At 44.3% G+C, this 21,774-nt stretch overlaps 1 protein-coding gene across 1 annotated transcript; it reads right to left on the bottom strand.

Annotated features, from left to right (window-relative positions):
- Window positions 1-21,734, bottom strand: LOC129827491 (coagulation factor VIII-like). The gene is made up of 26 exons (XM_055888395.1): window positions 21,188-21,734; window positions 20,851-20,951; window positions 20,031-20,153; window positions 15,747-15,959; window positions 14,499-14,675; window positions 14,272-14,375; window positions 13,963-14,083; window positions 13,476-13,737; window positions 12,346-12,511; window positions 12,164-12,251; window positions 11,672-11,889; window positions 11,267-11,417; window positions 10,937-11,146; window positions 9,328-10,747; window positions 8,677-8,842; window positions 8,141-8,371; window positions 7,726-7,954; window positions 7,372-7,554; window positions 6,937-7,053; window positions 5,945-6,016; window positions 5,450-5,535; window positions 5,106-5,267; window positions 4,624-4,768; window positions 4,211-4,359; window positions 913-1,095; window positions 1-672 (listed from the first exon to the last, which is right to left on the bottom strand). The coding sequence occupies exons 1-26, from the start codon at window positions 21,349-21,351 to the stop codon at window positions 517-519; spliced, it is 5,397 nt and encodes a 1,798-aa protein (XP_055744370.1). The 5' UTR covers window positions 21,352-21,734; the 3' UTR covers window positions 1-516.
- Window positions 21,735-21,774: the final 40 nt, after the last annotated feature.

The raw sequence follows: 21,774 nt of genomic DNA, 5'->3' as shown, positions 1-21,774 counted from the left end.
TTGATATAATTCCAATTTTATTTAACAATATAAACTCTATCCCTCTCCCCTCAGTGCATATGATACATTGCATATACATACAGTACTGTACAGATTACTGTCGCAGTCCCATCCAGACAGAAATAATTGTTATACTGTACTATTTACATGTATTTGATCACATCTGGAATGTCTGAAGTCATAGTGTTTGTAGTAGTATATATTGTACATGAGACAAACCGTCTGTGAGAGTCCGTCTTCATAAACTAACGTAATGTGTTATACTGTTGATAGTGGAGTGACCAGACCTAAGAACTATTCTCAGTTGAAGCTCATCAATAGACACTTACTACAACAGCATATCATATATGACTCTGATTCTAGCTAAACAAACCTTTTAAACTTCACTCTGTTCATCCATCAATGACATGACTATTTCATGATCATCACGTCACTGCTATGCTCATTAAATAGAAGAGACAAAGATGAGGTGGGCCTGAGTGTGGAGCTGCACAGTGGAGCCCCCTGCCCTGTCTCTCAGGGTCGCTGCTGGGTGTCACAGCCCAGGAACTCCAGGCGCAGGGCTATGTCGTTAACCCAGCCTTTGGGGTGGATCCGTATGAAGCGGGCAAACAGAGGAGGATCAAAGAGGTTCAGCATCTCCTCATCTGGCTCACTGTTACCCAAGAACATCTGAGAGGAAGAAGGAGGCAGAGTCAAACAGAGCTGGCTCACAAAACCCAGTTCGGAAAGTTAAAGATGTTACAGCGTTGTCACTGTTCGTGCTCTTTACAAAATCAGGTTTCGTAAATCTGCTTGGTTGCATTTTCTCTGAGGTTTCAGATCACATTTTCCCCTGCATGCTAAGGAAAGTGTGTACTGAAATGTAGCCTGTGATAAATCTGATGATAATGAGTGATGTGTGTGTGATACCTTCTCTCTTTGCGTTCCCTCGTCAACCACGTTGGACCAGGAGTGGCCAGTGTCGCTAATGGTTACAGAGAACTCTGTCACCATCATCTGAGTCAGAATAGACCACGCCCCCTGAGTGACGACCCCTGTGATGCGTTTCATAACCAGGAAGTCCACCTGCAGCCACTCATGGGGGTTATTGGCCTGAGGGAGGAGGGAGGAAGGGGGGGTTGGGTTATAGGAGGTGCAATACATTATTAGAAACCCTGTGCACAGCATTTTTTACATTTATTTTTAATTTAACCTTTATTTAAATAGGCAAGTCAGTTAAGAACAAATTCTTATTTACAATGACGGCCTACCCCGACCAAACCCTAGCGCTGGATGACGCTGGGCCAATTGTGCGCCGCCCTATGGGACTCCCAATCACGGCCGGTTGTGATACAGCCCAGGATACAACCAGGGTCGGTAGTGACGCCTCAAGCATGTCCTTGTCGGGAATTGTTCATTGTAAGTACGTGTGCCTTTTGTGACTGGTGCGAGACGGTTTGTGCCCATGTGTTTTTTGTTATTTTTGTAAGCCGGGAGTTATGTGCATTAAACGGCTCCAGCCATTTACCAAGTTCTGCTCTACTGCGTTTGACTTCCATGCCACCAGTTACGCACCACTTGACAGCTATACTTAAACTCTTTAACATCATCCTCAGCTCAGGCATCTTTCCCAATATTTGGAACCAAGGACCCAATCCATAAAAGTGGAGACAAATTTGACCCCAATAATTACAGTGGAATCTGCGTCAAAACCAATCTCTGAAAAATCCTCTGCATTATCATTAACAGCAGACTCTAACATTTCCTCAGTGAAAACAATGTACTGAACAAATGTTAAAATGGCTGCAGGCTGCAGCACCCGGCTTCACCGTACTGGACTCAGAAATCAAATGTCTAGTGTTTGCAGATGATCTGGTGCTTCTGTCCCCAACCAAGGAGGGCCTACAGCAGCACCTAGATCTTCTGCACAGATTCTGTCAGACCTGGGCCCTGACAGTAAATCTCAGTAAGACTAAAATAATGGTGTTGCAAAAAAGGTCCAGTAGCCAAGACAACAAATTCAATCTATACACTGTTGCCCTAGAGCACACAAATATTCACGCCTACCTCGGCCTAAATATCAACACCACAGGTAACTTCCACAAGGCTGTGAACGATCTAAGGGACAAGGCAAGAAGGGCCTTCTACGCCATCAAAAGGAACATGAATATCAACATCCCAATTAGGATCTGGCTAAAAATACTTGAATCAGTTCTAGAATCCATTGCCCTCTATGGTTGTGAGGTCTGGGGTCCACTCACCAACCAATAATTAAAAAAATATGATAAACACCTACTTGATACTCTGCATGCAGAATTCAGCAAAAATATACTTTGTGTAGAACGCAAACCCCCAAACAATGCAGATCAGAATTAAGACTATACTAGCTAGTTATGAACATCCAGAAAAGAGCTGTTAAATCCTTCAACCATCTAAAAGCAAGCGATGCCCACACATCCCACCACAAAGCCCTCACCTACAGAGAGATGAACCTGGAGAAGAGTCCCCTCACAAACACAGACCCCACAGAGCCTCAGGACAGCAACACAATTAGACACAACCAAATTATGAGAAAGCAAAAAGTTAACTATTTAACACACTGGAAAGAATCAACCCAAAAACAGAACAAATTAGAATGCTATCTGTCTCTAAACAGAGAGTACACAGTGACAGAATACCTGAGTCTGTTATTAAATGTGTATGTTTATTGTTTTTCATTAAAACCTATAGATCATATTCTGACCATATGAACACATTTATTTTAGGCCATATAAAGAACAGCTATGCATGATGTCATGAAAAGGATCTAACAGAAACATTGTTTCACATTCTTTAATAAAAGGCTCATTCAGAAACAGGCTGTAGAGCTTCACAGTTTCCCTGCCAAATAGGCCTACAAGGAAACTCAATGTATCTCGAAAACATTGAGTGCGTGAGGGGGTCTGTGCGTGGTGTAGTACCTTCCACAAAAAGTTTCTCTACAAAAACAGAGAAGACAGGCTATGTGCACAATGCCCACAAAATGTGGTTGAAACTTAGCTGCATTTCCTACCCTCCTACCAAATGTACGACCACATTAGAGACACATATTTCCCACAGATCACACAGACCCACAAAGAATTAGAAAACAAATAAAAAATTGATAAACTCCCATTTCTAATGGGTAAAATACCACAGTGTGCCGTCACAGCAGCAAGATTTGTGACCTGTTGCCATGTGAAAAGGGCAACCAGTGAAGAACAAACACCATTGTAAATCCCACCAATATTTATCTGTTTATTTATCTTCCCATAGTATTCCTACCACAAATATTTGCAAAGTGTTAAAACATTGATAGGATATGAACTGTCCACTAGTCTTTTGAAGAAGCCAACATAGCTAATATAACTGATAATATCTGGTATATAACTGATAATATCTGGTATATAACTGATAATATCTGGTATATAACTGATAATATCTGGTATATAACTGATAATATCTGGTATATAACGGATAATATCTGGTATATAACTGATAATATCTGGTATATAACTGATAATATCTGGTATATAACGGATAATATCTGGTATATAACGGATAATATCTGGTATATAACTGATAATATCTGGTATATAACTGATAATATCTGGTATATAACTGATAATATCTGGTATATAACGGATAATATCTGGTATATAACTGATAATATCTGGTATTTAACTGATAATATCTGGTATTTAACTGACAATATCTGGTATTTAACTGATAATATCTGGTATTTAACTGATAATATCTGGTATATAACTGATAATATCTGGTATTTAACTGATAATATCTGGTATATAACTGATAATATCTGGTATTTAACTGATAATATCTGGTATATAACTGATAATATCTGGTATTTAACTGATAATATCTGGTATTTAACTGATAATATCTGGTATATAACTGATAATATCTGGTTTATAACTGATAATATAATACTTGTCTATCTTTTTTAAACCTTTTTGAGTGCAACATTTACTGCTAAATTCTTCTCACTTTGTTTATTGTTCATTGCTTTGGCAATGTAAACACGTTTCCCAATAAAGCCACTTTGAATTTAATTGAATTGAGAGAGAGAGACTTGACACATCATGGAAAAATAGAAGTGCCGGTAACAGAGGTAGGTGATGGTGTGTGTAGTTTGACTTTGTGTGTGTGTTTCTTGGGAGCTTCTGTGTTGTTGTGTGTGTGCGTGTACCTTGGGGCGCCATGCATTGGCGCTGCCATCCTGGCGGAGGCGTGCGAGGGCGGGGCTCCAGGAGAGCCTCCAAGTCTGCAGGAAGGAGGAGGCTCTGAAGCTGCTGTCTGGAACTGACCTCCTCTGGAGACCCAGGGGGAAGGAGCAGCCTGAGACAGACACACACGCACAGACATTTTTATTTTCCTTCTTCTTTCTCTCAGGGATTCTATTCATCGGCACCTGAGATATGTCCGTCCCTGCAACTCCTCCCTTCCCCCGGCCCCTGACCTCTGACCCCGATCACGGACTACCTGATGATGTACCCCTCAACCTCAGCTACATCATCTAATCACAACATACACCACCACTAAATGTGATCTGAGCTGTTACAAACTGTTACAAAGGTGTTCCTAACTGCCACAGGGACTCACTGTTGACGTCACAGCCCAGCAGCTCCATGCGAAGAGCAGGGTTCCTCTGGATGGTGACAGGCTGCAGTCTGATGTAGCGACCCAGGATGGGGGGAGACAGATGGTTCTCCTTCACCTTGGAGCCATCCAGGTTACCGTTAAATATCTGAAATAAACAAAAGTTATATCATTAACAGTAAGTACAAGAGGTAGCATGGTAGTATGGGGGATGAACATGTTAAATGAGTGTGTGCACCTTTAAGAGAGGTAACAGGAGGTTGAAACAGAACATACAATGTAAGAGTACCGGACACCACAGTATTGCATAGAACTACCCTGAAATATTTTAGGCATTGATGACATTTACAGTAACAAAAAGATAAATGCACCTGATCTCTCTGACTGCTGGTTTGTATGGTAAACAATTAAGCTCATGCTTTGTGGTTACAGTACTAGCCAGTAGGTACTATTTCAGATGGTTAAGGTACATGTAAGGTACTGACGTAGGCTGGCTTGGTGCTGTTCCCCCTGTAGTTAGTCCAGGTCTCCTGGTCTAGGCTGTAGGAGAGGGTGAAGTACATGATGAAGTAGTCCTTCAGGCCCAGAGAGGCTCTTGCACCCTGGGTCTGGATCCCATGGATCAGTGTGGGTCTTTGGAGGTCCACCTGCATATAAGACACAACAGGAGACCAGGGTTGGGGCCAGTTCCATTTCAAATCAGTCAATTTAGGAAGTGAACTGAAATTCCAATTCCAATTTTTCTCATGAGTAAAATTGGGCAGCTAAATCAGAGGGCCTTTCAATCTACAAGAACTTTCATAGGAGAACAGGAATTTTATTGTCGAACCTGGATCCATGATTTCTGATCCGCGCCCATCCAGGCATTAACAGAACCAGATAGCTCCAGCCTCGCCAGCCTGGCCTCCCAGTTACCTGGAAAACACATATATGCATTCAATCACACTGGCTAACTTTATGCAGGCCTAACACAGAGTAAAGTTTTCATAAACAGTAAGTCACTGATTCATCACGGCAATATTTCTCCATTCTAGAGGCATACTTATGCGTTTACGGTGTACGAGCCTACTTTCTGACGTGAAATAACTTAATAATTCATATTAATAATTTATTGGATTTACATAACGCTTTTCCATGTGCTCAAAGCGCTTTTACATAGTAAGGAGGGAAACTCACCTATTCTACCACCAATGTGAAACACCCTAAGGTAATGCATGGCAACCTTTTTTCTGTCAAAACGCTCACCACAAATCAGCTATAATGATTGAGAGGTGTGTAGTAACATTCTTGTGGTTACATTCTTGCATTGCTGAAGCTTGCTTACCTATGTGGTCTGATGCAGTGATCTGGGAATTGTCTATTCTTCCTGACCTCAACCCCAGAGGCTGGATGCATCCTGCCAGGCAATCACAGGAAATTACATTCTATTATTTGTATTGTCCACATTTCACAAAAGAACAACCAACAATGCCATTCTAAGACATTTCAAAGAACATATTTCACACTTCTGTCTCAGTCTACTGAGAAAGGCTGTTGTGAGGTTGGGAGATGTGGTATCTACATAAGTTGGGAGATGTGGTACCTACATAAGTTGGGAGGTGTGGTACCTACATAAGTTGGGAGATGTGGTACCTACATAAGTTGGGAGATGTGGTATCTACATAAGTTGGGAGATGTGGTACCTACATAAGTTGGGAGATGTGGTACCTACATAAGTTGGGAGATGTGGTACCTACATAAGTTGGGAGGTGTGGTACCTACATAAGTTGGGAAATGTGGTATCTACATAAGTTGGGAGATGTGGTACCTACATAAGTTGGGAGGTGTGGTACCTACATAAGTTGGGAGATGTGGTACCTACATAAGTTGGGAGATGTGGTACCTACATAAGTTGGGAGATGTGGTACCTACATAAGTTGGGAGATGTGGTACCTACATAAGTTGGGAGGTGTGGTACCTACATAAGTTGGGAGATGTGGTACCTACATAAGTTGGGAGGTGTGGTACCTACATAAGTTGGGAGGTGTGGTACCTACATAAGTTGGGAGGTGTGGTACCTACATAAGTTGGGAGGTGTGGTACCTACATAAGTTGGGAAATGTGGTATCTACATAAGTTGGGAGATGTGGTACCTACATAAGTTGGGAGATGTGGTACCTACATAAGTTGGGAGATGTGGTACCTACATAAGTTGTGAGGTGTGGTACCTACATGGGTTGTGAGGTGTGGTACCTACATAAGTTGGGAGATGTGGTACCTACATGGGTTGTGAGGTGTGGTACCTACATGGGTTGTGAGGTGTGGTAGGCTACTTACGTGGGTTGTAGACCAGTAGTTTAGCCCTCATGCCGGCCAGCTGGTGCTCTCCTACTGTACACTCCACCATCCAGGTCCCCACCGTGGCCGGCCTCATCTCCACTGTGCCAAACACACCTGGAGAGGGGGGCAGAGACCAAGGTGGGACAGGTGACATTCTTGATTTACTATTATTTTATTGTGTGGGCATGTGTGTGTGTGTGTGTGTGTGTGTGTGTGTGTGTGTGTGTGTGTGTGTGTGTGTGTGTGTGTGTGTGTGTGTGTGTGTGTGTGTGTGTGTGTGTGTGTGTGTGTGTGTGTGTGGTAACTGTGGTCGTGTGGTTGTGTGTGTGTGGTAACTGTGGCTGTGTGTGTGTTTGTGTGTGTGTGGTAACTGTGGCTGTGTGTGTGTGTGTGTGTGTGTGTGTGTGTGTGTTTCTTAGTTTGTGTGTTTACCGGGATAGAGGTTGTACACCCCCATGCGATGCTCCTGCTCTTTGTGAATGCTGAAGGGCAGACCGTGGAAGTGGGCGGTGTGATACTCCCCGTCGCCCCCGACGTTCAGCAGGTGCCACCTGACTTGCTGGTGCTGGGCAACCATCAGACCAGGAAGTGTCTCTGCCACGTAGCCGTTTATCGCTACGGTAACAAGGAAAGATTTTCCAGAGAAATGAATCTCAAACACAAACAATCGATCAGATATGAGTATGAACCTAAACAAACAGAGAAATTCACTAGAAATCTATTTTTATTAATTTATTATGAAACTATTATTGACATTAGGAGGGAGTCTGAATAACTCTACTGTACCTGCGAACTTGTTGCTGAGCTGAAACCAGGGGTCATCTTTCTGGACCTGGCAGGGTGGGATGCAGTACTGACGGATGTTCTCGTCCAGGTACCAGCTCTTGGTCTCGTCGAAGGTGTGGAAGAGGAGGGCGTACTCCTGTAGGTTGGGCTGTAGGTTCAGTTGGGGGTGGAGGGTGCCTGGTTTACAGATTACTAAGGGGCCAATCAGACCAGAGTGGAGGTCCTTCTCCTGTTGCAGGGGTGAGAACAGAACACAAAGCCACACAGTCAAATACGCACGCCAGAACAATACGTGCATGCAGGGAAAAGCATGTCAAAACACTGATAAGCTATCTAAGGAAAATAAAAGACACTTATGAGGCCTAACTATGAGCTAGCTTTGTAATGTACAGTAAGTGTTGACAGTGACACCTGCCTTATTCTGTGTAGAGTAGTAGGCCCCGGTCTTACAGTCAAACTCTGCAGCGGTGGGCCCCTGCTTCCTGGTGATCCTCCAGCTGTAGACCCTGACCTCCCCAGGCTGGACCACCTCCCCAGGGACCCCCGCCACCCCGGCCCCGGAGGACTGACCATCACCCTGGCTCTTATCATACACCCCATGGAGGTGCAGGGAGTACGGCCTGGACGCCATGTTCTTGAAGGTCACCTGTCAAGATCAGGATCAAGATTAACAAACAGGATCAAGATTAAGATCAGGTGAATGTTTAACAGCAGAACACACAGAATCTGATATCTGAGTAGATGCCAGGAAAATAATATTGCAGTGAATTCAGGGGGTAACGCAACCGGGATTCAAACCAGGGTTCCTGCAACTGTCCAGAATCTTAGCCACTACACCAAGAACTCCGAAACACCTTGATGAGGTTAGTAGTAGTTGAGCTAAAGCCACTAAAATATGAATTGATTTGAAACATCTGTGAATGAATAAGATGATCATTGATCTCCACTCACGGTAAGGAGGTCGTTGACCTCAGCTTTAATGATAGGACCCATGAGTCCCAGATGTTCCTGCAGCTCTCCTCTGGTGACGGGGATCTGGAATTCTCTCTCACTGTAGGCCCTGAACACCACCTTCTTATATTCCACCAGGAACTTCCTCATTCCCCTACGCCTCTCTCTGGGGATGGAACAGTTGAAAGTTGATTAGCTGATCAATACCCTAATAAAAGACAGCTTGCCGTTGATCAATACCCTGATAAAAGACAGCTTGCGGTTGATCAATACCCTGATAAAAGACAGCTTGCGGTTGATCAATACCCTGATAAAAGACAGCTTGCGGTTGATCAATACCCTGATAAAAGACAGCTTGCGGTTGATCAATACCCTGATAAAAGACAGCTTGCAGTTGAAACGTTGGTAAATAAATGATTGCATTGGAGCTACTAGAGAGCAGCTTTCCTTTTAAACTGAGCTGATCAATCAGAAACAGGATTTATTTAGAAATCTATCAAAAATGAATTGTCAAACAGATGGGACCAGACACAGATTAAGCCTAGTTCTGGACTAAAAAGCATATTCAATTGAGATTCTCCATTGAAGTGCTCCCCAAAGACTAAGCATAAGTGTCCAAGAAACCAGATACTTACAAAAGCCAAACACTACCTTGTTTTTATGAGCTGATGTGGTTTCCTGATCCCATAGTCCCATGTGATCTCCTGTGCAGCGATGTAGTAGCTGCGGTATTGTCCATCTGTGGTCCTCAGGTCCAGGTTTTCCTCTATCCCTATGTAGGCTGTCCCAGTGTCTTCTTCACTATAGTCATCATACTCCAGAGACACTGCGTTCCTGGGAGCCGTCTTGTTGTCATTGGAGACATTGGAGAAGTCTAGATCCAACAAATCCAGTAGAGGGGTGTCCAGCTCTGTGTGAGTGTTGTTGCTTAGGGGATGCACATCCCCAGCTTTCTGCTCCTCCCTCTGCTGCTGCACCTTCAGCTGATCCAACACCTCCACCTTCTGCTCCTCCCTCTGCTGCTGCACCTTCAGCTGATCCAACACCTCCACCTTCTGCTCCTCCCTCTGCTGCTGCACCTTCAGCTGATCCAACACCTCCACCTTCTGCTCCTCCCTCTGCTGCTGCACCTTCAGCTGATCCAACGCCTCCACCTTCTGCTCCTCCCTCTGCTGCTGCACCTTCAGCTGGTCCGGGAGAGCTTCCAAAGTTTTGTTCAAGGGGTCTAGATCCATCCATCCGTCTAACTCCAAGAGTAGAGGGTCCTTATCTGCGTGATTGGTGGTTAGGGGTTGTGAATCTCGATCCAGCTCCCCCTTTTGCCTCTCCCTCTGCTCCTGCACCTTTAAGAACCCCTCACCCTGCGCCTCCTGCTCCTTCTGCTGATCCAACACCTCCACCTTCTGCTCCTCTCTCTGCTCCTGCTCTAGTGCCTCCCCATACACCCGACCCTTCCACTCCTTCAGCACCTCTTCCTCACAGTTCTCCACCAGCTTGTTGCGCTCTCCATTCTCTCCACCCTCCAACTCGGCCTGGCGTCTCTGTCTCCCGTTCCCCCCCTGCTCCCCACCCAGGTCCCCTCCCTCCTGGTTCTCTGAAGCTTTCCACTCCCCGTCCTTCTCCAGTTGCTCTAGAACATCTGTGGGGATCCCTCCCTGGGAAAGCAGGTTGGCCTCCTCATCAGCAGATGACACCGTCACATACCTGACCTCACAGATTGACCTCTGGTCCCCTGCCTTAAATGTGACATTGTTATCAGACCCGTGGTCCCCTGATTCTCCGATGGCGACTTCGTTATCTGTGTAATTTCCTGTTTGCGGTGTTGTTGTGTTCTGGTTTAAGCCAGGTTGCTTCCTGCAGACTCTGACAGCTACGGTCCTGTTCTGTGGCTGGGGGTGGAGGGATCTGGGTTTGAAGAAGTTGTCTACGTAATCAGGCAGGACGTCCTCCAGGCCGTACTCTACGTCTTCGTTGTCCACCAGCAGTTCAATGTTACAAGACAGGACGGAGTAGCGGGCGCTCATGCCACGGCTTTTCAGACTGCCGTCGAACGCACTGATTTCCCACTCACCTTAGGATGAAAAAAACATCAGCTCACAACGCTGCAGAAAACACCTCTCAGGTCAGGGTCAGGTTTTAGTAGGACGCACCGTAGTGAAAACCTGTGTTCTTAATGGACCTGGAGCACCTCCCTGTTTAAAATATGTTCTTCCATTTGATGCCTACTGAATACAACTGCAGTAGGATCATTTGACCTTACCGATTAGCTGAGTCTCCATGGTAACGGTCTCCCCGGACATTGGGAAGAGTGTGAGGACGGACTCGTACACGTTGTCCTTCATGAAGGGGTTTCCTGTGAAGTAGACGGACAAGAAGTCGCTCTGCGTCCCCACGTTGGCCAGGTGCCAGAAGGTCACGTCATCCTTACACACCTGGACCCTCTGCTCATTGAACATAATCCCGTTCACGTCTGTAAACAAAAACGAGATCAAGATTAAAAAAACATAGCACACAAAAAGGGTGACAGAGCAGACATGTGTCACCACTTTTATCAAGAACCAAGATAACCAGGCAGGAAAACCCCACGTACTGTAGATGACATTGGAGTTGTAGAAGTCAGGGTCTGTAGGGTTGACCATGGAGGGGTCTCTGCTGTACTTCTGAATGTTGTCATTGATGTACCAACTCTTGTTCTCATCAAACACAGCAAACATCAACTGCTTCACTTTATCTGGGCCCACCTGCAAGTTGGACATCTTAGGTTATGATCACAACCTCTCACACTGCTACAAACAACAAAATCTAAGTTATCGGTGTATGACTTGATCAAGCTGCAGGAGAGACAATGCACTGATATGTCATATCATAGAGCCAGTTTCAGGGACACATCTCGATTCTTCAATGAAAGTTATTCTTATTCCAAGACTAGACTTAATCTGTGTCTGAAAAACCAACCCAATGTGTCATTATGGACATATGAAGTGTCTATTCTCACCAGCCGCCCCCTGGTGTCCATGGAGTCCTTCTTGCAGATGAGGAGGGGTCCTACAAGGCCAGTGGCCAGGTCTCTCTCAGGGTTGATGGTACTCTGGTACAGACGGGTCAGACACTGGGGGTCTCTCTCCAGGGGCCCGTCCTCTGCTGTTAGTTTCCACACATACCCATATGTCCCGTTGGGGGGTACAGCCAGGGAGCGTAGGTCCTTTTCACCCTCTACACACACACACACACACACACACATATACACCGGGGGGAACAGTGATGACTAATGATTTAGGAATGACTAAGAGACTAAGATATTTTATTAGTCTAACAGAATGACTATTAGACCAATAAAACTTTTTATGAGTTTCTCCAGACCTCAACATATAAACACACCGGATATGATGACTATTCCATAAAGGATTTTTTATGATTATGATTCCAAATGTAAATGCATAGTCAGTAATATTATCTTGCTTCATCTTATCATAATGCCAGTTCTTACCGTTCCCTGTTTTCCTCAGTGGAGAAATCCTGGTGAGGCCCTTTGGATACATGTTGAAAGGACGACTTGCCAGGTTCTTGAACACTATCTGAAGAAACAATTAGAGTGATCTTTACTTTCTTTGCTATCTATTCAGATACATCTTTTTTGTTTGTTTGTTTTGTTGATTGTGGTACACACACCTGGAAGTGTTCGTCCACCTGTCCTCTGAGCAGTGGTCCCAGCAGTCTTTTAACAGGTGATTTCCTCTTGGTGAAGGTCTGGTCAGTGTATTCTACATACACCACCTTCTTATATTCATGACCCAGCTGATGAGGCCCCCTGGGGAAGTATTCCGATAACAGTTGACTGGAACACAGAGATAGTAGTATCAGTATTTTTAGGATCATGAACTCTCCCCCTTTCCTGTCCTAGTCTTTTTCTGGCTATACACACTCTCTCTGACCCTCTCCCTTTCCCGGTCCTCCCGCCCATCTGAACTCTTATTTTCCATTTAACTCTCTCTCTTCCTTTCTCTCACCCCCCCCCCCCCCCCCCCTCCCTCTCTGTCGCCCCTTTACCCTCTTTCCTACCTGTCACCCTGGCTGACGTGGGGTTTCCTACCTGTCACCCTGGCTGAGGTGGGGTTTCCTACCTGTCACCCTGGCTGAGGTGTGGTTTTGTACCTGTCTCCTTAACTGAGGTGGGGTTTCGTATCTGTCTCCTTAACTGAGGTGGGGTTTCGTATCTGTCTGCTTAACTGAGGTGGGGTTTTGTACTTGTCTCCTTAACTGAGGTGGGGTTTCGTATCTGTCTCCTTAACTGAGGTGGGGTTTCGTACCTGTCTCCTTAACTGAGGTGGGGTTTCGTATCTGTCTGCTTAACTGAGGTGGGGTTTCGTACCTGTCTCCTTAACTGAGGTGGGGTTTCGTATCTGTCTGCTTAACTGAGGTGGGGTTTTGTACTTGTCTCCTTAACTGAGGTGGGGTTTCGTATCTGTCTCCTTAACTGAGGTGGGGTTTCGTATCTGTCTCCTTAACTGAGGTGGGGTTTCGTATCTGTCTCCTTAACTGAGGTGGGGTTTCGTATCTGTCTCCTTAACTGAGGTGGGGTTTCGTATCTGTCTCCTTAACTGAGGTGGGGTTTCGTATCTGTCTGCTTAACTGAGGTGGGGTTTCGTATCTGTCTCCTTAACTGAGGTGGGGTTTCGTATCTGTCTCCTTAACTGAGGTGGGGTTTCGTATCTGTCTCCTTAACTGAGGTGGGGTTTCGTATCTGTCTCCTTAACTGAGGTGGGGTTTTGTACCTGTTTCCTTAAAGTGGGGTTTCGTACCTGTCTCCCTGGCTGAGGTGGGGTGCGTAATCCCAACTGATCTCCTCTGCAGCAATGTAATGGACCCAGACTTTGTTCTTCCCCCCTCGAGAGCGCCCCACAGCACGACTTTTCACAGGCTTAAACACAAATGTCTCAAACATGTCATTTCCATATTCATAGTCCTCCTCATTCTCAGACTGCTTGACCTGACGCACGTCAGGACCGGGCACCGTCACAGGCTCTGGGCAGTCCTCCACCTCAAAGACTGCACTCATACCCGCTGGAACAAAGATATACAAAGACATCTTATAGCACCTCATAAGACACCTTATAGATGCCTTATGAACACCTTAGAGCACATTCTCAACAACATCATTATTCATGCAACTCGGGCTCAAATGTATAAGTCTCACTCTGTTACCTCACACAGGAGTCTCAAATCAAATTGGGAACTTTCAAATTGATCAAAACTTTATTTCACAACTTTGAGAGAACATACTCTTACCGTGGCGGTGTGCTTGGATCTGACAGCTGATGAGGAACTTCCCCTGAGTGCTGGGCTTCATCTCCGCTGTGGTAAAGGTCATAGGGGTCATCTCCACAGTAACCTTACGGTGGGCCATCACCTGGAATGACAAGGATAGAGTTAGGCTCACACTGAAATGCTGCTGAACTGGTTTGACAGTCTTACAAATGACTTATAACAACTTAATTGTCAAAACATTCTGAAAAGGAAAATCTTGGTTGATCATTAGTAATGATTTGTTGACAGCTTTAAGTAAGCCCTGATTTGAACTTGAATTATCTGATGTACCTGCAGAGTGTGATCCTGGAGCTGTATGGAGTGGATCCCTGGAGACGTTTCCATTCCAATGAGATGCCAGAACACATGATCTCGCCCCTGGCACATCGTCAGAACTACACACATTCCAAACAACCAACCCACACAAAAACATCTTTTTGAGTTTTCTATTTGAACATAGTTGACAACAGGACTGAACTGTTGACTCTATACAGTAACATGCTAAACTAGCTCCTGACCTGGTAAAGTTGAGTTGACGTATCCATTGATAGTGTGGTACTGTTTTCTTGCACTGGCCTTCTTAAATCTTTCCCGGAAACTCCCCACCTCTCCGTACCAGCTCTTACTCTCATCAAAAACAGCAAAGAGCAGAATAAACTCTCTGTTTTTCCGAACTCCATTATCTGTAAATGCAGCTGGGAGAACCCAAGGGAAGCAGAGAATACAGGTAACACATTAGTTGATTGCTCTGAATATCACAGGGTACATTTGGTGAATTTACGCATTTGGTGAATTGACACATTTGGTGAAATTACTCATTTAGTGAATTGGCGCATTTGGTGAAATTACTTATTTGGTGAAAGTATGCATTTGGTGAAATTACTAATTTGGTGAAATTATGCATTTGGTGAAATTACTCATTTGTTCAAATTATGCATTTGGTCAGATTACTCATTTGTTTAATAGTCAGGCCATGTGGTAGTCTGGGTATTAAACTTCATCATGTGCAGTAAATTATTGACATTCCATACTTAGTACGGCGTTTATGTGATTCAAACCTCCTTCTGTTCACATAGCCTTTCCATTAGGTAGGATATGATCACTGTATGACTGAGAACAGAGCACATAATAAGTCCCAGTCAGCTATGAGTCCAGCAGCCAAATTCGTTTCCTCCTTTACCAGGCAAATATGTGTCACAGTGGGTCTGACTGTACTCTAAGGGGAGTGTGATACGTAGAGAGAAAGTTGTGGAAGGTGTGAGGGAGTAACATAGCAGGAATAAAGTTGTGGTGTATCTGACCATAAGGTATGTGGGAGGAACATAGCAGGAATAAAGTTGTGGTGTATCTGACCATAAGGTATGTGGGAGGAACATAGCAGGAATAAAGTTGTGGTGTATCTGACCATAAGGTATGTGGGAGTAACATAGCAGGAATAAAGTTGTGGTGTATCTGACCATAAGGTGTGTGGGAGTAACATAGCAGGAATAAAGTTGTGGTGTATCTGACCATAAGGTATGTGGGAGTAACATAGCAGGAATAAAGTTGTGGTGTATCTGGCCATAAGGTATGTGGGAGTAACATAGCAGGAATAAAGTTGTGGTGTATCTGGCCATAAGGTATGTGGGAGGAACACAGCAGGAATAAAGTTGTGGTGTCTCTGGCCATAAGGTGTGTGGGAGTAACACAGCAGGAATAAAGTTGTGGTGTATCTGGCCGTAAGGTGTGAGGGAGTAACATAGCAGGAATAAAGTTGTGTCTCTAACTTGATTTGCAGATGAGCAGAGCCCCGATGAGCCCAGAGTTGAAGTCCTGTACAGTGTCCACCTGGGAGGAGTAGGAGTAGGTGAGGCATTCTGGGTCTCCCACGGTCGGACCGTCTTTAGGGTTGATGTCCCAGACGTACTTGTAGTATCCTCCTGGAGCAACCGCATCATCCTCCTTCTCCTGGCTAGACGTGGCGTCATCGTATCCGGCCCCTAGAGAGAAAGAGATATATTGCAAGGAATATACGTGTGTACACACAGAGACTGACATAGCAGATACATGCTTGCGGGAACACACACATTTGATACATTTGGTGCCGGAGAGGATGGTTGCTGTTTTATTGGCTCTTAACCAACCGTGCTGTTTTGTTTGTTTTTTTGCGTTGTTTGTAACTTATTTTGTACATAATGTTGCTGCTACTGTCTCTTATGACCGAAAATAGCTTCTGGACATCAGAACAGCGATTACTCACCTCAAATTGAACAAATCATTTTTCAAGGAGCGGGACTCTAACCCGGAAGCTTATAAGAAATCCCGCTATTCCCTCCGACGAACCATCAAACAGGCAAAGCGTCAATACAGGACTAGGATTGAATCGTACTACACCGGCTCCAACGCTCGTCAGATGTGGCAGGGCTTGCAAACTATTACAGACTACAAAGGGATGCACAGCCGAGAGCTGCCCAGAGACACAAGCCTACAAGACAAGCGCAATAACTTCTATGCTCGCTTCGAGGCAAGTAACACTAAAATATGCATGAGAGCGTCAGCTGTTCCGGGTGACTCTGTAATCACGCTCTCCTCAGCCGATGTGAGTAAGACCTTTAAACAGGTCAACATTCACAAGGCCGCTGGGCCAGATGGATTTCCAGGACGTGTACTTGGAGTATGCACTGACCAACTGGAGAGTGTCTTCACTGACATTTTCAACCTTCTCCTGACCGAGTCTGTAATACCAACATGTTTTAAGCAGACCACCATAGTCCCTGTGCCCAAGAACACTAAGGTAACCTGCCTAAATGACTACCGACCAGTGGCTCTCACATCTGTAGCCATGAAGTGCTTTGAAAGGCTGGTCATGGCTCACATCAACACCATTATCCCAGAAACCCTTGACCCACTCCAATTTGCATACCACCCCAACAGATCCACAGATGATGCAATCTCTATTGCACTCCACACTGCTCTTTCACACCTGGACAAAAGGAACACCTATGTGAGAATGCTATTCATTGACTACAGCTCAGTGTTGAACACCATAGTGCCCTCAAAGCTCATCACTAAGCTAAGGACCCTGGGACTAAACACCTCCCTCTGCAAATGGATCCTGGACTTCCTGACGGGATGCCCCAGGTGGTAAGGGTAGGTAACAACACATCCGCCACGCTGATCCTCAACACGGGGGCCCCTCAGGGGTGTGTGCTCATCCCCTCCTGTACTCTCTGTTCACTCATGACTGCACGGCCAGGCACGACTCCAACACCATCATCAAGTTTGCCGATGACACAACAGTGGTAAGCCTGATCACTGACAACGAGGAGACAGCCTATATGGAGGAGGTCAAAGACCTGGCCGTGTGGTGCAAGGACAACAACCTCTCCCTCAAAGTGATCAAGACAAGGAGATGATTGTGGACTACAGGAAAAGGAGGACCGAGCACGCCCCCATTCTCATCGACGGGCTGTAGTGGAGCAGGTTGAGAGCTTCAAGTTCCTAGACGTCCACATCACCAACAAACTAATCATGGTCCAAACACACCAAGACAATCGTCAAGAGGGCACGACAAAACCTATTCCCCCTCAGGTGACTGAAAAAATTTGGCATAGGTCCTCAGATCCTCAAAAGGTTCTACAGCTGCACCATCGAGAACATCCTGATGGGTTGCATCACTGCCTGCTATGGCAACTGCTCGGCCTCCGACCGCAAGGCACTACAGAGGGTAGAGCGTACGGCCCAGTACATCACTGGGGCCAAGCTTCCTGCCATCCAGGACCTCTATACCAGACGGTGTCAGAGGAAGGCCCTAAAAATTGTTAAAGACTCCAGCCACCCTAGTCATAGACTGTTCTCTCTGTTACCTCACAGCAAGCGGTGCCGGAGCGCCAAGTCTTGGTCCAAGATGCTTTTAAACAGCTTCTACCCCCAAGCCATAAGACTCCTGAACATCTAATCAAATGGCTACCCAGACTATTTGTATTGCCCCCCCCCCCCCCCCCCCCCCCCCTTCTACACTGCTGCTACTCTCTGTTATTATCTATGCATAGTCACTTTAATAACTCTACCTACATGTACATATTACCTCAATTGCCTCGACACCGGTGCCCCCGCACATTGATTCTGTACCGGTACCCCCTGTATATAGCCCCACTATTGTTATTTTCCTGCTGCTCTTTAATTATTTGTTACTTTTTTCTCTTACTTTTTGTTGTATTTTCTTAAAACTGCATTGTTGGTTAAGGGCTTGTAAGTAAGCCTGTTGTATTCGGAGCATGTGGCAAATAAAATTTGATTTGATGCGCGCACGCGCGCACACACACACACGCACGCACACACACGCACGCACGCACGCACGCACGCACGCACGCACGCACGCACGCACGCACGCACGCACGCACGCACACACACACACACACACACACACACACACACACACACACACACACACACACACACACACACACACACACACTTAATTCAAGTGTACAACAGTGGGGAAGCCCTTTATTGGGTTCAGTATACTTTATAACACTAGTTGTAGGATGTGACAGTGGCTTACAATTTACGGTAAGTTAGTAGGTAGACACACAGATTTAGTATTTATGGTAAGTTAGTAGGTAGACATGCAGATTTAGTATTTACGGTAAGTTAGTAGATAGACACACAGATTTAGTATTTACGGTAAGTTAGTAGGTAGACACACAGATTTAGTATTTACGGTAAGTTAGTAGGTAGACGCGCAGATTTAGTATTTACGGTAAGTTAGTAGGTTGACACGCAGATTTAGTATTTATGGTAAGTTAGTAGGTAGACACACAGATTTAGTATTTACGGTAAGTTAGTAGGTAGACACGCAGATTTAGTATTTACGGTAAGTTAGTAGGTAGACACGCAGATTTAGTATTTATGGTAAGATAGTAGGTAGACACGCAGATTTAGTATTTACGGTAAGTTAGTAGGTAGACACACAGATTTAGTATTTACGGTAAGTTAGTAGGTAGACATAATGACATTAACCTCAGACTGTTTCCAGTAGTAAGTTAGCAGGTAGACATAAAGACATTACCCTCAGACTGTTTCCAGTAGTAAGTTAGTAGGTAAACATAAAGACATTACCGTCAGACTGTTTCCAGTAGTAAGTTAGTAGGTAAACATATAGACATTACCCTCAGACTGTTTCCAGTAGTAAGTTAGTAGGTAAACATATAGACATTACCCTCAGACTGTTTCCAGTAGTAAGTTAGTAGGTAGACATATAGACATTACCCTCAGACTGTTTCCAGTAGTAAGTTAGTAGGTAGACATATAGACATTACCCTCAGACTGTTTCCAGTAGTAAGTTAGTAGGTAGACATATAGACATTACCCTCAGACTGTTTCCAGTAGTAAGTTAGTAGGTAGACATATAGACATTACCCTCAGACTGTTTCCAGTAGTAAGTTAGTAGGTAGACATATAGACATTACCCTCAGACTGTTTCCAGTAGTAAGCTAGTAGGTAGACATATAGACATTACCCTCAGACTGTTTCCAGTAGTAAGTTAGTAGGTAAACATATAGACATTACCCTCAGACTGTTTCCAGTAGTAAGCTAGTAGGTAAACATATAGACATTACCCTCAGACTGTTTCCAGTAGTAAGTTAGTAGGTAAACATATAGACATTACCCTCAGACTGTTTCCAGTAGTAAGTTAGTAGGTAAACATATAGACATTACCCTCAGACTGTTTCCAGTAGTAAGCTAGTAGGTAGACATATAGACATTACCCTCAGACTGTTTCCAGTAGTAAGTTAGTAGGTAGACATATAGACATTACCCTCAGACTGTTTCCAGTAGTAAGTTAGTAGGTAGACATATAGACATTACCCTCAGACTGTTTCCAGTAGTAAGTTAGTAGGTAGACATATAGACATTACCCTCAGACTGTTTCCAGTAGTAAGTTAGTAGGTAGACATATAGACATTACCCTCAGACTGTTTCCAGTAGTAAGCTAGTAGGTAGACATATAGACATTACCCTCAGACTGTTTCCAGTAGTAAGTTAGTAGGTAGACATATAGACATTACCCTCAGACTGTTTCCAGTAGCTGACCCCCACAGGGCTGATACTGTAGGGCTGGGACGCCAGGTTCTTAAAGTGCACCACCACCCTGTCACTGGCCTGGGCATGGATCACCGGACCCTGGATACCTGCAACACAACGCACTCTGTTTCTCTGTGTGTGTGTGTGGACAGTGGTGGAAAAAGTACTCACTTGTCATACTTGAGTAAAAGTAAAGATACCTTAATTGAAATTTACTCAAATAAAAGTAAAATATTACTTGAGTAAAAGTCTAAAAGTATTTGGTTTTAAATATAAGTATCAAAAGTAAATGGAATTGATAAAATATACTTAAGTATCAAAAGTAAAAGTATAAACCATTTCAAATTCCGTTTATTAAGCAAACCAGACGGCACCATTTTATTTTTGTTATTTTTATTGACGGATAGCCAGGGGCACACTCCAACACTCAGACATCATTTACAAACAAAGCATTTGTGTTTAGTGAGTTCGCCAGATCAGAGGCAGTCGAGATGACCAGGGATGTTCTCTTGATAAGTGTGTGAATTGGACCATTTTCCCGTCAAAATGTAACGAATACTTTTTGCTGTCAGGGAAAATGTATGGAGTAAAAACGACATAATTTTCTTTAAGAATGTAGTGAAGTAAAAGTTGGCATAAATATAAATAGTAAAGTACAGATAGCCCAATAAACTACTTAAGTAGTACTCTAAAGTAGTTTTACTTAAGTACTTTACACCACTGTGTGTGGTAGCATATATTTTATTTCAAAGATATACCTAATTAAAGTAATTCATAATTAATACATAAAATGAGTACACCTACCTGCCCATGGTGATGTAGGCTTGGGGACTGAATATGTGGAATCAGTGTATTCTCTATAAACAGCTTTTATGTATTTCTGAGGGGGATCATTGGTCCTCCTCCTACAAGTTCATAATCAACATGGATATTTACATATATTTTTTTAAATAATGCAATGATTTAAACATGAAAACAAATAAAATGTCCTACAAGGTTATATACATCTTCAACTTTTAATTGAATAGAAAAGTCTACTACAATATTGACGTTTAACCCGACAGACTTAAAAAACCTAGTCTTCAAAGCAAAAAACCCAAATAAGGGATAGATATTAGGTAATGACTTGATAGAACTTCACCTTTGTTCCGACGGGTCAGCGCTGCCCCAGTAGAGATAGTCCCAACCAATCTCAACCGCGGCGATGTAGAACTCTCTCGTGGCAGGTAGACCTACGGCAGGTACTGCCACGGTCTCCTCCACCCCGCCGAGGACCCAGAGGAGTGATATCAACATCGTTCTCATCGCAAAGCACGAGCACCTGTCCGACTGCACGTAAATTCACTGATGGTAGAGAAATCGGATAGCCTGACCGGACGGTAGCAAGCAGCTTACTACCGTTATTTCCCGTTAGGGAGGATATTTAAAGGGAAAGTTCAAAACTAGAGATAGTCACAGGGGGAGAGAGAAAGACACAGAGTGTGTATGAATGTGAGAGAGGGGGAGTGAGTGTGTGTAGGGCTTGGAGTGAGTTGGAAATAGTGAAGTTAGACGTGTCTGTTTCAGAGCTGCTCACAGTAAAATATAGGAAAATGATGATGGCCACTCTGCCTCACTGTGGTCAAAATTGTCTACTGTTGAATTTTATAAACTTTTGTTAGCTATTTCTCATTGGTTGAACTCAAACACACATAACAACATTCTTCAGACAAGACGAGGGGTAGGGTG

The sequence above is a fragment of the Salvelinus fontinalis genome, chromosome 29 (assembly GCF_029448725.1).
Source record: "Salvelinus fontinalis isolate EN_2023a chromosome 29, ASM2944872v1, whole genome shotgun sequence".
Classification (NCBI taxonomy): domain Eukaryota; kingdom Metazoa; phylum Chordata; class Actinopteri; order Salmoniformes; family Salmonidae; genus Salvelinus; species Salvelinus fontinalis.
This window is presented reverse-complemented; position numbering and strand designations above follow the sequence as displayed.